Source organism: Sminthopsis crassicaudata, chromosome 3, assembly GCF_048593235.1.
Source record: "Sminthopsis crassicaudata isolate SCR6 chromosome 3, ASM4859323v1, whole genome shotgun sequence".
Lineage (NCBI taxonomy): Eukaryota > Metazoa > Chordata > Mammalia > Dasyuromorphia > Dasyuridae > Sminthopsis > Sminthopsis crassicaudata.
Window position 1 is genome coordinate 408842843 of NC_133619.1, and position 16966 is coordinate 408859808.

Sequence of the window (16966 nt, forward strand, 5' to 3'; positions counted from 1 at the left end):
ATAAGTGGACTATTCCTTGCTCTTCTTGACTCATGGTGTCATCCTTTATGTTTCACCTTATCTTTCACACTGTGTGAAAGATAATTAGTTTAGGTAGAACTGTCATTTTTATTATAATGACTGAGCTGAGCCTAAACACAAGCAATTAATATTTTTCCATTTGTTTAGGTCTGACTTTATTTGTGTGAAAAATATTTTGTAATTGTGTTTATCTAGTTTTCAAGTTTGTCTTGGCAGGTAGACTCCTAAGTATTTTATATTGTTTATAATTATTTAGTTATTTTAAATGGAATTTCTCTTTCTAACTCTTGATACTAAGCTTTGTTGGTCATATAAGGAAATGCTGATGATTTATGCAGGTTTATCTATATTCTGAAATTTTGCTAAAGTTGTTAATTATTTCAGTAATTTTTTAACATGCTTTAGGGTATATTATTATTATTTGCAAAGAATGATAGTTTGCTTTCTCATTGAGTGTTCCATTTCCTTCAATTTCTTTTTCTTCTCTTGTTATAGCTAATATTTTGATCACTATACTAATTAATAATGGTGATGAACATTCTTGCTTCACCCCTGATCATATTGGGAAGGCTTCTAACTTATCTCTATTACATTTAGTGCTTATAATTTTAAGGAAATCTCACTTTATTCTATGCTCTTTAGTGTTTTCAATAGGAATGGGTCCCTGTATTTTGTCAAAAGCTTTCCCAACATCTATTGAGATAATCATATAATTTCTGTTGGTATTCTTATTGATATGGTCAACTATGTTGATAGTTTTCCTAATACTGAAGCAACCCTTCATTCCTAGTATAAAGTCTTGCTTCAAAATTTGTGTAATAATATTCATTAGGAAAATTGCTGTATAATTTTCATTCTCTGGTTTAGATATCAGCACCATATTTTTGCATCATTAAAGGAGTTTGACAGGACTTCTCCTTTACCTATTTTCTTAAATAGTTTCTATAGAATTGGAACCAATTGTTCTTTAAATGTTAGATAGAATTCACAGGTGAACCCATCTGACTCGGGATTTTTTTTTTCCGAGAGTGCTCATTAGTATCTTGTTCTGCTGTCAACTTTTAATAATTGATTCTTTAGGTTACTCATCACTCAGCTTCTGATCACTCATCATTTCATAGCTAAAAACCCAATTGTAAATTTTCTCCAAGGTCATAACATCCTCAGACAATTAATTGGATGTTAATAACTAATGTGTGAAACAGAATACTTTTCTGTGGGTTAAAAGCAAGAATTATAATTAACAATATAACCAGAATGATGTAGTACCTTCTTCTAGGAATTGGTGTAGAAAGATGAATGATAACACCACAGGCAGAAATACTGAAATAAGATGTAAGGGGAAAGATAATAAACTCAGTTTTGGAGATGCAGAATTTCAGGTATCAGTGGAATATCCTAAGTATGAACTATATGCAGTCAACAGATTTTATAGTATTTTGATTCAGCAAGCATTTATTAAATTCCTACCATGTATCAGACACTCTCCTAAGTAGAGATCCAAAAAGGAAATATATCTTGTATCCAATGAATTTTGACATATTTTATTGGGGAAGGGGCCAGAGTTGGGATTTTATACAGTTAAAAAACAGAAAAAATGCAAAGTGATACTGGGATGAGGTGGGGATAACATCTGAAGTAAATTGGGAAAATCAGGGAACACTTCTTGTAGGTCTTGGCATTTGAAGTAAACTTTGAGGAATTTAGGAATTTTAAGAAATGGAAAAGTGAAGAGTGAAAATATTCTAGGCAATAGAAGACATTTGATCAAAAGGGAGAAAGCAGAAGGTAGAATGTTGTGTATGGAAAACTTTGGCCAGAAGTTGGGAGGTGGATTGATGGTCATAAGAGATTGTAAGTTGAATATGGAGAGAAAATGAAGTATGGCTAAGAAGGGGTTTAAATGTCAAACTAGGATTTGTATTTACTCTAGAGATAATTGACATTTTACAACAGAAGGAGTGATGTTATCTTTTCTGTGCTTTAGGAACACACCCACCCACACCCACACCCACACGAGACAGAGAAGGAGGGAGGAAGTATATTCTTAATATGTCAACAGAAATAATGAAATTAGGAGGAGGTATGGTGAAAAGATGAAATATTTTTTGTTGTTGTTTTTTGTTTTGGCCATGTTTGGTTTGAGGTGGTTATGGGACTTTTAGGAAGAAAGATATACAACAAATAAGTGATGTAGAACTAGGGTTCTGGAATCCAAACAGGCATGGATAGATATAAAATGGAAAGATTATCTGTGTAGAAGTTCTGAAGATCTGGGAATAATTCAATTGCATTGGAGTATAAAAGAGAAAAGGAAACAGACAAGGACCAATCTTTGTATAAACAAACACTTTAAGTGGTTTAAAAGAGGATGAGGAATGAGTAAAGGAAATATAAGGAAGAATTAAAGAAGAGGGAAGAGAATCAGGAAAATGTAGTAGTATCTCTGAAATCAAGGAAATGAGCCAGTAGGAGTTGTTAGTACAAAATGATAAATTCTGCAGAGTTGGAGGAAATAAGAACTTGGTGATTAGGAATGCACTATGAGAAATCAGTTTTAATAGACTGCAGAGTATTATAAAAGATTGAGGTCTAGGTGATTAGTCTGGAAGGAGAATCATTAGGTATCAATAACACTGATAAGAAATATGCCAAGAAGTTGAGGAAATGAAAGTGTCGAGATAACACAATAGATGGTATAGAAGGATAAGAAAATTGTTCAGTCGTTTCTGTCATATCTGGCTTGTCATTTTCACCTCTAACTAATTTTACTGAGTACATAGGATTCAATGACTTGTCCAGGGTTGCAGAGCTATTAAGTGTCTGAGGCTAATTTGAACTCACAAAAATGAGTTATCCTGACTCCAGACTTGGTACTCTGTCCATTGCACCTCTACTTTTTTGTTAGAATTAAGATCTAAGCTTGTTTGTAATGTTAGCCTGAAATAAAGTGTAGCAAAGTAGCAAAAACTAGCATCTTTAATGGAAATAAAAGAATTGTAATTAATGGCCACCACATAGTACCAAAGTACTGGAGTGCTCAAGACAACAGAGAAGCAGAGTTAAATATATTTCAACAAGTAGAGAGTCACATGAGAAGCACAACCTCAAGAAACTAATTACAGTAAGTTATTTTGCATAATAACTTAAAGTTTATTGAGAAGACTGGGATAGGCTGGTGGGGCAGGGGTGACATGTGATCAAAATAGCAGTGTTCCACACACAGCCACCTAGAAACTTGATTTGGACCTACTCCAATTACGGAGTCAGTTGGATCAAAGTCAGGTAATTCCTTCTGATCTTTATGTTCAACATTCTTTTTTAAACTGATTTCCATAGTTCTCTTTTAAATGATTTTGATTGCCCTCAGGCAGTTTTATAGCTCTAGCATCAGACAAGGGCTGTAGTATGAATGTAGTAGAATGAAGTAGCTTCATTCAACAGTAGGCAGAGGAAAGATGCCATGTTTCAAGAAAAAAATTTAATGTAAAAGAAAACCAAGATGATTATTTGAGTCAGGTTCTGTAGGAGAAGGCAATGACTGAAATCAAGAATACTAAATAGCTAGAATAGAGATTTTAGCCTGGAAGTGTTAAACTTAAAAAATATTTTTACAATGTAATTGTGTTTTTTTTTTTCCTAATCCTTTATATCTTATTTTATGCTTTTGAAAACATTATTCTGAGAAGGGGTCCATAGGTTTCACCAGACTGCCAAAGGATTCCGTAACACAAAAAACACTGATGAACCCCTCAAACAGAGAGATTAGCTTTAATGAGAAATGTTTACCTTTTCTATTGTTACCAGATGGTTTATGTTGTTGAGAAGTTTAGCAAACTGGAAGCAGAGGGACAGTAATTAGATGATTAAGTGAATAGGAGGATAGGATATTTGTTAAGGAGTCAGAGGCTTTAGAAGAGGAAAAGATACAAGGCTTTAAAGCAGTTACTGTTTAATGAAAATAAAATATTAAAGAAAAAATTTAATATTAATTAAAACAGTTGTTATTTTAATTATTAGAGTTGATAAAGCTAGAAGAGAAGGATTGGTATGTAGTGCTGGAAGCCTATTTGAGACTATATACCATTTTCTAGACATGCTGAAAAACATAAAACTATCTTTTTAATCTTCCACCTAAATACTTGATTGAAATGTGAATATTATATTTTATCTAGATGATTCTTCTATGACTACCACCTCATTGACATTTAGTTCAGTGTCTTTTCTATGATACCTCCCATTTGTTCAAAAGATATGATACAATAAGTGGTATATAATTGAGAGATGGCTTTTTAAGTTTAAGATTTAATGTTTTATTTTTACATATTAATCATTATAGTGATATTTTATTTTCAAATATGTCTCTATAGATGAATATGTAAAAGCTATTGTTTCTCATATTTCAGATTATGTGAAGAATTTGAGATGATAGCAGAGAAGGCTCTTAGTACACCTCCAAATACAGCAGAACTAATGGAATTACAGGTATATATTCTATATATTTTTGTGTTTAAATAAATGAAAATCTTATTTTAAAGAAAAGATCCAATCTTTGAATAATGTTGCATTTTCACTTCTACACAATGGCTGCTTTTGCTTAGTAACTACTGAAATTACATTGTAACATAATGTTCTTTATTGTGAGTAATTCTTCCATCAGTGCAGTTCACACTTGCACTATAATTATGATTGTTGTATGATTGTTGTCTAAATTTTTCCTATATATTTTTCTTACAAGATCCAATTACAAGATTGGAAAGGTGTCTCATTAAGTGACCAAAACTCCCAGAAATATACCAAAATACTGCAAATATTGGTCTGATATGCTAGATGCCTTTAATATGTTCTCTTAACCCCTAGCTAGTACTGATGTACAATATTAGTTGTCTTTCATTTTCATGTCATAACATGGTCACCTCTTTTTCAAGTGTCATAGTGTATGGAGTTAGCCTGAAAATCAGGAGAACAGGGTTCCAGTTCTACCTGACATACCCTGACTGCATGATGCTGGACGAATGACAACTTCTCAGTGTTTCACAGGCATTTCTCTAAGATTATAACTTGCAGAGGACATACCAACCTGTATCTTCCTCACCCAGGAATTCTGTATACCCATGAAATCCTAGGTTTTGTCTCTATCCCTATCTCTGCTCATATCTACCTTTAATAATATTACACACAAATCATTCTTGTTAATATATTGGAATCAGCTTAAACCCATCTGGCATCTTTCTTTTTACATTGTTTACAAAGAAAACAACTTTGAACAGAGACAAATAGTAAAGAAGAAATAGAAAATAAGGATTTAAATTTTAAGTTAAAAAGTATTATTAAATATTTTCTGCATGCTTAGCACTATGCTGAATGCTGAGTGTAAAAAAAAGCAAAAAACTATCAAGGATTTCATCATTTAAATGGGGAGACAACATGTAAACAAAATGTGTAAGCAAGATACCTACAGGATAAACTGAGATAATCTCAAAAGACACTAATTTAAAGTGAGATCGAGAAAAAACTTATAGAAAGAGAGATTTAAGTTTGTGCCTGAAGAAAGTCAGGTAGGCTAGAAGGCAGAGAAAAGGAGGGAGCGAATTATAGGTGTGGAGCCAACCAATAAAAATGCCCAGAATAGAAAAAGGGCATGTCATGTGTAAGGTATGGCAAAGAGGCCAGTGTCACTTGAACATGGAGGGGGGGAGTGGGAAAAAATGGAAAAGTAGGAAGAAACCAGATTATAAAGTCAAAAAAGAGAATTTAGTACTTTATTCTAGAGCCACAGGATATTAAATTGGATGTGGGCTGAGGGACTATATGATCAGATTGGTGTTTTAGAGAGATCAATTTGTCAGCTTGATGGAAGATAGAATCTTGAGATAAGGATGACTAATGAGGTGTGAGGTGATGAGGGCCTCCCCCAAAATGATTTGAGTATCAGAGAAGGGGGCAGGTATGAGAGATGTTGAGAAGGTAGAGCAATAGCACTTGGAAACTGATTGGATATGGGGAATGAGAGCATAAAGAATTTAGGATGATATCTAGAATAGTAAGGGGTGGTTGGGGAGGAAGGGACTCAGAGGATGGCATTCCCCAGAACATTAGTAGAGAAGCAAGGAAAACAGGAGAGCTCAATTTTAGACATGTTACTTTATTTTGTGTAATAACTAAGAATTTAACAAAGTAGAATCCAATAAAATTATCTAATAAAAAGTGTATTTGCTTGGTGTACATTTTCAAAAACCTGAAGACAATACTTCTGACTTAATGATTTTCTTTCTTTTTTCTTTCATGGGTGTAATTCTAATTCTGTTAATCTTGCTTTATAATATTCATATGTCATAGAATCTTAGATTTATATATTTGAAGCAGAAAAAGGCCATAGATAACAAGGAGTTAAGTTCAAATGGGGAAACAGGCACATAGAGGTTAAGTGGCTTACCTAAAGTCATATTGCTAATAAATGTCTAAATTAGGATTTTTACCCCAAACCTTCCTTACGCTGCTTGCTTCTACATTTCATTTATTCTTTATAACACTGTAATATTTCACTGTATTAACCTTATAGTTACACATAGCTAGTGAATTTATGTTCTTAAATTCCCCACATTAAAATACCACAATCTATTGAGATATTCTTTTTTTTTTTTTTTGAGCTATTTTTTAATATGTACAGGTACATTTAATATGTACAGGTCATTCCCATTTTTTGAAATTATAAACAAATTAGAATATCCTGCATGAATACCCCTTATAAGATAATTTTTAGGTTAAATTTGTACCAACAGGATTGGTAAATCAAAAGGCATAATCAGTTTTTTGACTTTTATTATATATTGTACTTCACTGCTTTTAAAGGGCTGAAACTCTTGAGTCAATGCACTGGGGTGGGACAATCGAGCACTTGAAGCTAATTACTGATTGCACAATACTCTATAAGAATATACTTGGAAAATGACCCTTCCAACTATCCTGGGCTGGCCCAATCATTTGGTATATACAGAGAATTGTGGGAGGGACTAGGAGGTGCAGGGTAACTAGCCAGGGTCACTTCTGGGAGAGAGACGCAGAGGCGAGGTCGCAGAAATCCCACGTGTCCACTCTCTTCACTTCTACCTCTAAAGACCAAGAATAAAGACTTTTGCTTATCCTGACTCCGGTTGATTCTAAGGTACCCAGGTGCTAAAGCAATCACCACAACTGCTTTTCAAAATGTCTTTGAGTACCCTTAGCCCTGCCAAAACCTCTGATTTTGGAGCATTTTTACTATTCTTGCGAGTACAATACCATCTCAATACATAGCTCTGATGTTATTAATGGACTGTATTAATGGACTCCTAATACTATTGAATCACAGCTCATATCATTATTCTATTAAAGTGTATGTACCAAATATATAGGATATGTCATAGTTCCTTACAGACTGGATTTTCTGGATTGTCTTTTAGGTAAACAGGATATTATTGGAGTCTTAAACTATTCTGATTTAGCATGTTAACATTAATATTCAATCTTTCTGTTGGAAAGAAACATACTTTTATAAATTCTTACTCTTTATATTATTAACTCAAAATCTAAACCAAATATATGTCTGTAACTATATATTTTCTTTAACTTGGATTTCCCTTTATTAACAATAGGAACTTCAGTTTGGGGATTACCTAACTCTTATCTTTCTTGGTCTAATATACCTTTATCCTCCTTCCTAGTTCTGCAAAATATATTTCATCATTATATCTTTTTGGCAGCTAATAATGACTTACATATGTGGCTCCAGAGGGAGGGAAATTTAAAACCACAACTTGGGAATCTATCTTCCTTTGGGAAAATGGATTATAGATTGAAAAGTGTCTCATTGAGTGACCTAAACTCCCAGAAATATACTAAAATACTGGAAATATCCTCAATAACAGCTGAGTAGCTTTTAGTTCTTTTACATGGATAGAAACCTTTATAAGAACTGGGAAGCATGCAGTTTTTGAATTTCCCCCCCCTAGGTTTAATACATTACTTTCATACATTTCTAAAACAATTTGTCATTTTTTTATTTGATGAAAAATTATTTACTTTAATGGGAGAGAAGTCATTAACAGTTGAACTTACTGATTCTACTGGTTATTTAGTTGATTTTTTTTTTTTATTTTCAGTTGGTTATAGTATTGAGAAAGAAAAGTTAGATCCTGAAGTAGTGAGATTTTTTTGTTGTTGTTGTTTGTTTTTATAAATTTTTAAGGGCTCTATTTTTCAATTATTTAGAATTTGATATATGCATATCTTAATATCACTAAATGGAATGAGAATATATCAAAAAGACAGATTTTTTTAAATGATCAGATAGCTAAATGATTGGTACAATTGTTGGTTAGTTTTGCTAAAATGCTTCTTTTAAAATCAGTTATGAGGACTGACTTGCTTAGTAAGGGAGGGAATATATTTGGAAAAAAATATAAAATTCCTGAGTACAGTAAATCCTTAATTTGTGTCTTTGTATCTCTAGCCTAGTAAGTAAGTGATAAGTGCTCAATAAATGCTTATTATTTGACCAACTTGTGATATAAAAGCAAAAATGCCAATAAAATAATAGAAAATGTTAAAATGTATTATCTTCTGTGTAATTACAATGATCAAATTTGGCCTCAAAGAATAAGTTTAAAAAATGTTTATAAACTTTAATATATAAATTTATATATAATTATATAATATATGTAATTATAATTATGTTATAATTATATAATATATAAGTATATTAAAAAGCTTATAAAGTGAGTGCTCTAGGTATGGAACATTATATTGTCTGTTGATTAGTTCTGTAGAAATTTTTTTTCTCTTTTTTATTTTTTGTTTCAAGAGATGACTTTTGTAAGCATTTTAAAAATTATGTAATGAAAATAGTTATCCATTTAAATACAATTTGTAACTTTTCCTCCTAAGGCTTACATAAAGAAAGTGGAGACAACAGATATGATTGAATTGGGACAAAAATTGGTAGATGCCAAAAATTGCCTTGCTTTTCTGATAGAGCATGCCAACTTCTCACCAGCTGATTTTCGACTAAATAACAATGTTTTTCAATGGTATGGAAGAATGGGAGAGATTTTTGATGAACACAGAAAAATAATTAAAGAGAAAACAGAACAATATCAAGATGGACTTAAGGTTTGCTTTGCAAATTAACAAAAATATTTTATTATTAAGAGAAATGTTTAAACTACAAACTCTAAAAGGGCAAGTGCCCTGTTTTTCACTACTTTGGTATCAAGCTTTCATTCCATATGTAATACAGTAGTAATGTATGCTACACATCATAGATGTACTCCTTTGCCTAATGATTGAATAGAAATGTACAAAACAGTTCACTTGAGAAAATTCTTTAGATTATCCCTCAAAACACTGTGAATTGATAGACCACATTAAGAGGATATTAATTCATAGTATGGATTAACATTTCCATTTTCAACTATTATCTAAATTCTACATTTAAAAATGCAAAAATCATTCTTGTGTATATCACTTAAAAATAGTATTGCCTCTAATTAGTGAATAGCATAAGAATAAATTACATATTACTTATGTAAGTTTTTTTTTTTTTTTAATTATAGACTAGTAGAGCTGTACTTATTAACCAGTAAAGAAAAATCTACAGGTTTTTAGATGTGCTATTCTAGAATCAACTTCTGAAATTAAGGAATTTTTAGGGTATTTTTTTTTACTTTTTAAATTTTTTTCTCTTTTCTACTTATACACCAATACTAACTAATAAGTAGCAAAGCACACAAAGTAATGAAAAATGAAAAGGTGAGAATAACAAAAAAAAGTACCAGAATTAAAGAAAATAGAAAATCCTCCTTTCATCATGAGATTTAAGTGTAAAATATGTCATTTAAACCTAATTTTTCCTGATGTTTTTTATTTGAGAGTACCATTCCAATGAATGTTTTGCAAGCTTATCTTTTTCTTTTAATTTTTTCCCCAAAATTTCCAAAGCATATTATGAAGTCAGAATATCAGCGTTGTATTGACCTTTTTGCATTTCCTCAGTAAATAACTTTAAGGAAGACAAGAATCATAACAAAAGTAGATTTTTTTGTTTTAAAATATAACACATCTTCTGAATTTTTCCTAATTAAAGTACATGTATTATGACAATGGGAAGTATGAATCATAGAATATACATGTATAAACTAATTCAAATGAGGTTAGTAAACTAGAGGGACAGGGTAGAAGAGAATCTTGAAGAATTTTAGCAAATAGACTAAGAAATTTTTTTATTATTTAGTTAATATAAACATAATGTGTCTTTACAGTATCTTGAAAAGATGGCTTGCTTTCAGGAGGTTTAACATTTCTTGGCATGTTAATTTTTCTTAGTAGTGCTTTTTTTTTTTTTAAACCAATTAATATGTATGTAAACCTCAATCTAGACTGCTATAGAATAATATACTCTGAATTAATGGAGTATAAAATTGATACTTCACTGCTTTTTAATTGGACTAATTTTCGACCTAAAGTTTTGTTTTAGAATCCAGTTCCCTTTCATTTGATCTTTCTTAGGATTTTGTTGAGATTTTTGAAGCAGTTTTTGGTTATACTTAGAAAGATCTTAATTTGTATATAAGTTTCCATTTCATTCAAAAGGTAATGAATCTTTTTTTTTTTTTTTTAACCAGTTACGATGTGAAAGATTTGTTGAGGAACTCGAGAGTTATGCCAAGCAAGTAGAAGAATTCTACTCATTTGGAGATATTCAAGATATTAATAGGTATCTCAAAAAAGCTCAAGCACTAAATGCAAAGTTGGATTTAGCAGCAGAAAAGGTATGTGTAAATTGTCAGGAGATAGAATTGATTTAAGAAAACAACTTTATTGTATGGATGTTTTAATATTCAGAAAATGAATTTAGGGAATTTCAAAGTTGGAAGGGATCTATGTGTCTCCTAGGCCAACCCATATCTGAACAGAAATCTCCCCTATAGAATCTCCCATCAGAAAAGTGGTTATCTACCTTTGTAAATTTTCATGGAGGAGGGAATGACTTATTTAATAGCCCATTTCACTTCGAAATAGCTCAGTTGTTATGACATTGTATTGTAATCAGAATTAACTTTAGTTTTTTTGTTTGTTTGTTTGTTTTTGTTGTTGTTGTTTTGATAATTTTTATCCTTTGTTCCTCAATCTACCTTCTGGGGCTGAGTAGAGCAAATCTAATCTTTTTCCTTTGGCACTCTTTCAGTTACCTGAAGACAAACCATATCCCCTTCAATTAGTTTTAACTTTTCTTCTTCAGGTCAATCAAGTTCATTTTCTTTATCTGATTCTCATGACATAAACTAGCAGCATTTCTCAATCCTGGTTGTTCTCCACTAGAAATGCTTTAGTCTTTTCTAAAATAGAGTATCTGTATCTGATTAATCTGGCCCAAATAGGGCAAAGTACAGGATTATTACTTTTTCTTATTCTTAAAAATTATACTTGTTAATGTAACATGAGATTTTATTAGATTTTCCTAAATGCTGTATCATGATGTATTCTTGACTCATATTGAGCTTGCAATCCACTAAAACCCCAGATTTATTTTTACATTAACTGCTGTGTAGATCCTCCATGCCATTTTTTTAGTTGTTAATTCTTAAAATTCAGGTGTAAGACTTAGTATTTATCTTTCTTAAATTTCACCAAGTTAATTAGATCCCAATTTCTAGTACTACTAATTCTAGTCTGCAGACTTGTTATTTTAAATTTTTTTAAAGTTTAATTTATTTTAAAGCCCATAGCAAAGTTTTTTTTCCTATTAACATTCTTAGAAAATAAGATAATAATAATAATCTTGAAAATATTATCTGTTAGAAAAATTACTAAATGGGAAATTTAATTTTTACAAACTACTTTGTTTATCTTTTTAGATTGAGCAGTTTAATGCAGAAGAAGAGGCATATGGTTGGCCAGCATCTATATATCCACAGCGTAAAAAAATTCAAGATACTCTTAACCCTTATCTTCGTCTCTATGAGATGGCTGTAGAATTTAGCAACAAATTTAGAAATTGGACAGAAGGACCATATACCAAGGTGAATCCTGACCAAGTAGAAGGAGATGTAGGAAGCTACTGGAGAGGATTATATAAATTAGAAAAAACCTTCCATGATTCTCCAAATGCATTAGGAATTACCAAAAGGGTAAAAACAAAAGTTGAAGAATTCAAAGAGCACATTCCCCTTATTCAGGTGATTTGCAATCCTGGTTTGCGAGCCCGACATTGGGAAGCCATGTCCGATATTGTTGGTTATATCCTAAAGCCAGCAGAAGACTCCACTGTTACTTCATTACTGGAAATGGGTCTTGAGCCATATTTGGACAAATTTGAAACTATTAGTGAAGCAGCTAGCAAAGAATATTCACTTGAAAAGTCAATGGAGAAGATGATGGGTGAATGGGATACAATGGAATTTGTCATTCTGCCTTACAGAGAGAGTGGAACATTTATTTTGTCAGCAGTGGATGAAATTCAGATGTTATTAGAAGATCATATTGTTAAAACACAAACTATGCGAGGTTCTCCATTCATTAAACCTTATGAAAAAGAAATGAGGTAAATTTGGCTATTTCTTCATGAAGCCTTCACATCTTTAATACTTCAAATATCTTTGTTATTTTCATGTTTTTGTATTGTGAATTTGATTAGTAGTTCTAAAACACAAGAATAGATGAACCCACTCAGTCTGATTTTCCCAGAACTCATAGAGATTTATCGTTCCTGTTTGTATTTGCATGGGGGACAGAATTATTTTTTAACCCATATAGCCAGATACTACATCCTAAAGGAGAACTGCTTTCAGTTTAATTCTTTTCTGCTCAAGAAGAAACTTACATTGCTCAATGTGAAGTGGATATAATTAACATAGTAAATTTTGATTTATTGTAAGATCATGACATTTTTGTTGTTCAGTCACTTCATTTGTGTCTGAGACTTTGTGATTCTACTTGGGGTTTTCTTGGCAAAGATACTGAAGTGGTTTGCCATTTCCTTTTCCAGTTTGTTTTACAGATGAGGAAACTGAGACAAACAGGATTAAATGACTTGCTTGGGTTCACATAACTAATAAGTGTCTGAAGTCAGATTTGAACTCGGAAAGATGAGTCTTCCTGACTTTAGGCCTGGTGCTGTGCCTCCCCATTTTCCAGAGATTGGATTAGATAACTACTAATGATTATTTCCTGCTTGAACTTTTATTTTCCTCTCAAAACAACAAGGAAGGGAAGAAAATTAATGTCATTGAAATGTATTGTTAAATATGGAAAATATTTGGAGGAATTTTAAAAAATGCATTAAAGTAACAAATATAGCAATGTTTTAGAACCATTCTCTTGGTTTTAAGTTCCAAAATTATATTATAGTTCATATGGAATGTGAAACATGAAATTGTGGAATAATATTGTATTTGTAAAATATATATAAGTATCCTTCTAGCTATAAATTGACTTCTTAAAGTTTAAGATATCACAGATTTCTTGATGAATTATAACTTTAAAAAATGTACCATCATGATACATTATTTTGTGATATCTATTTCCCCAAAACTGACTGAAAAATGAAATGGTGATTATATTGTGTTTAAATATTCCTGCCTACTATTATTATTATTAATGCCCAGATAGATAGGATCATGTGGAATTTTGATCAATCACAAATTTCCTCTTGGGAATTGAGGTCTATTTGTATAGAATTTAAGCTTTTCTAGTCTAATTGCTGAATGTTAAAGAATATGAAACCCAGATATAGTTTCTTTCCTGAATAACTATATAATTTTCTCAGAAAAAAATAGTGTATACTTCTTTATCAATAATTACTAGCTACAGAATTAGAAGCTTTGAGTTTCTGTTATGAATGATGTCCAGAACTCTATATACTCTGTGACCCCAGGCAAATTATTTAACATAAACTGGAAAATAAGATTAGGAAATAAATGCCCTCCCTATCTTAAAGTACTATTATGAGAAAATAAAAATACATAGAGCACTATATAAATTTGAGAAATCATTCTTATAGATACATATATCATAACTAATCTACATATATAGGTGTGACTTTTAAAAGATTTTAAGGTAAATAAATTATCTTTGAATGTATATATAGTAGTGCAGATTGGAAACTACCATATTAAAAAGTGATAATCAGCCCTTTGAAATTTTGTTGTTTTAAAAGAATATGTTAAAAATTTATTATTTTCTTTAGAAGGTTATTAAGAGCTATTACTTTATAATTCACAGAGAATGGGAAGGTAAACTATTACTGCTTCAGGAAATTCTGGATGAATGGCTAAAAGTTCAGGCCACTTGGCTATATTTGGAGCCAATTTTTAGTTCTCCTGACATTATGTCTCAAATGCCTGAGGAAGGCAGAAGATTTACTACAGTGGACAAAACATGGAGAGAAATAATGAAAGCTGTTGTGCAAGTAAGGAAATTATCTGAATAAATTCTTTTGTAAAATAAACCTGTAAACTATAATCTTAATATCACATTTAAGCCTTATATTCAGTATTTCTAATAACTTAAAAACTTCTGATGATAACAAAATAATCTAAATATGTTGCTATTTCTTCTTACTTGAGGCCCAGATTTAAGAGATATTAATATTGTTAGTATCTTGTTAGTTTGTACCATTTTTGTTGCTTAGTCATGTCAGTCATATCAGATTCTTTGTGACCCCGTTTGAGGTTTTCTTGGCAAAGATAATGGAATATTTTTTCTTTTCCTTCTGTGTCCATTTTACAGAAATTGAGGCAAACAGTGTTAAATGACTTGCTCAGGATCACACAGCTAGTAATTGTCTGAGGCTAGTTTTGAATTTTGGAAAATGAGTCTTCCTTTCTTCTGGCCCAGTTGGCTCTATCCTTTGTACTACCTAGCACACTTCAGTTCGTGCCATACTAGGAAAAATTATAACCATAATATTCTCAAAGACTTTTCCATTAAAATGTCTAAGCATGTATTTGGATTCACAGAATCTTCAGGGTTATAAAGTGCTCTGTGCTGAGATGCAATTTTGTAGTGAGTAGCCACTCTCACATGTTTTATGTCCAGAGAAAGGTAGTTAATAGTTCTGTTCTACTATAGTAGCAAGTCCCTGATCAGATGATGCTCAGTTTATCACCACATTTGGGAAATCCATGGAGAAGTCATGATGCATCCAGAAAACAACTAAGATGATGTGAAGCCTGAAGGATCTTCTGAAGTATCTGCAGAGCTCTTATAGGGAACAAGAACCAAAAGTGCTTGGGGAGGAGCAATGAGTGGGAAATGCAAGAAGGAAAGTTTAGAGATGACATAAAACACAATACCCTAATAATTCTAACAGTGCAAAAGTGAAACAGGCTATCTAGGGAGGTAGTGGAGATGGCCTCAATGATGGTCTATAACCAGAGAGTTTCTCAGAACTCTTGCCAAGGATTAGGACATTGGGATTCTTTACTTTGCAGATGGGCTATCTCCAGTCATCTTGATCTTTGGCCACTGGACCTAGATGGCTTTGGAGGGGAAAGTGAGCAGGTAACCCTGCCCAGCTCTCCCTCATATCAATCCAATTCACTTGCATGTCATAGTATCATCTTCTTAATGTCATGGTCCTCTTCGAGTATGAAGAACAAACAACAATCTTTATGCACTAACAGGTTGTTAGTTAAAATATTTTTGGACTTAAAGGATGATATCCTGATAAGGAGAAAGAAGGTTAGGGAGAAAAGTGGACAAATAGACACAATAAAAACACTCAAAGTTGCTATGTAAACATGGAGACAGTGAAAGAGAAGAATGAGGAGGGAGGAGGAAAAGAGGAGAGAGGAGAAGAGAGAGAAGGGGAGGGTAAGAGAGGTAAAAGAGAGGAGGAGAGAGAGAACTAGACAAGGCAAAGCAAGAGACTGATATAAAGACAGAGAAGTTATGTGTAACAATATAATTGCTGTCATTTCTATACTAAAGTATAACAGAACTCTTATTCCACATGAAGTGTTATTGGTGGTGGTATAGTGACTGTCCTCCATGTTCTTTTTTAAAATCAGACTTGTCATTTCATTGGCATAGGAAGTTCCAATGAGGAAATTCTCTCTGCCAATCCCTGCTCTGACATTCAGTCTCTGAAATTCAGATTTGTTTAGACACTGAGAGCTTATTAAGTTTTTTGTACAATATTAAACAACCAATATGTTATCAGAAATAGTTTTTGAATCCAAGGCTTCCAAATTCCAAAGACAGCTAATGATTATCCATTATGCCACATTGACTTTCAAGTTGTAGTATTTAATAGAAGAAAAAAGTTTCCATAAGTTTAAACAGATTCAGTATCTATGAGACAGCAGGTATCATGTCTCCTTATTTCCCCCCACACACCTCTGCTCCTGAAGTCTTGGCCACATTTCTATTATTTATACTTTATGAATAAAATTATAATCTCAATAAAGCTATGTTAATATAAAATATAAAAATCAATAGAAGTATATCCAGAAAAAGACATACTTCCTATTTTCAAAAAGTGTATTCCTGAAAAAGCTCTGTGTAAATCTAACTTAAAAGATGAACCCATATTTAAATGTACTACAGGAGTTCCCTATGGAAGCCATATTCTGGAATCTCATTTTATAATAGAAATAGTCCCTTTCTACTTTATCTTAATTGTGTTTGTACTTTGAGATAACAAGTTGTCTTAGAAGATACTTTTAAAGGATAGAATATTAATATAATGAATTGGTTCCTGAAAAATATGAAGTTTAGTGAAATAGTGTAGTAATCAGGAGTAGTGAGTCTCATAGAATCAGTGTTAAATGGCCCACAGAGGTAGTTGTCCTTGATTTTGAAAGAGAACCATGACATCAGGGAGGTGAAGCTATTATATGAAAGTGAATTGGATTTAAGTGAGGGCAGGATGCCAAGGTCACCTTCTCACTTTCCCCTCCAGAGC

At 32.0% G+C, this 16966-nt stretch overlaps 1 protein-coding gene across 1 annotated transcript in view; it reads left to right on the forward strand.

Annotated features, from left to right (window-relative positions):
- DNAH7 (dynein axonemal heavy chain 7) overlaps window positions 1-16966 on the forward strand; it is a 278808-nt gene that overhangs the window by 74449 nt on the left and 187393 nt on the right. The window contains exons 14-18 of the mRNA XM_074302814.1: window positions 4428-4506; window positions 8947-9171; window positions 10683-10829; window positions 11916-12601; window positions 14281-14467. Coding sequence (XP_074158915.1) covers window positions 4428-4506; window positions 8947-9171; window positions 10683-10829; window positions 11916-12601; window positions 14281-14467 — 1324 coding nt within the window. The remainder of the gene's footprint in view (window positions 1-4427; window positions 4507-8946; window positions 9172-10682; window positions 10830-11915; window positions 12602-14280; window positions 14468-16966) is intronic.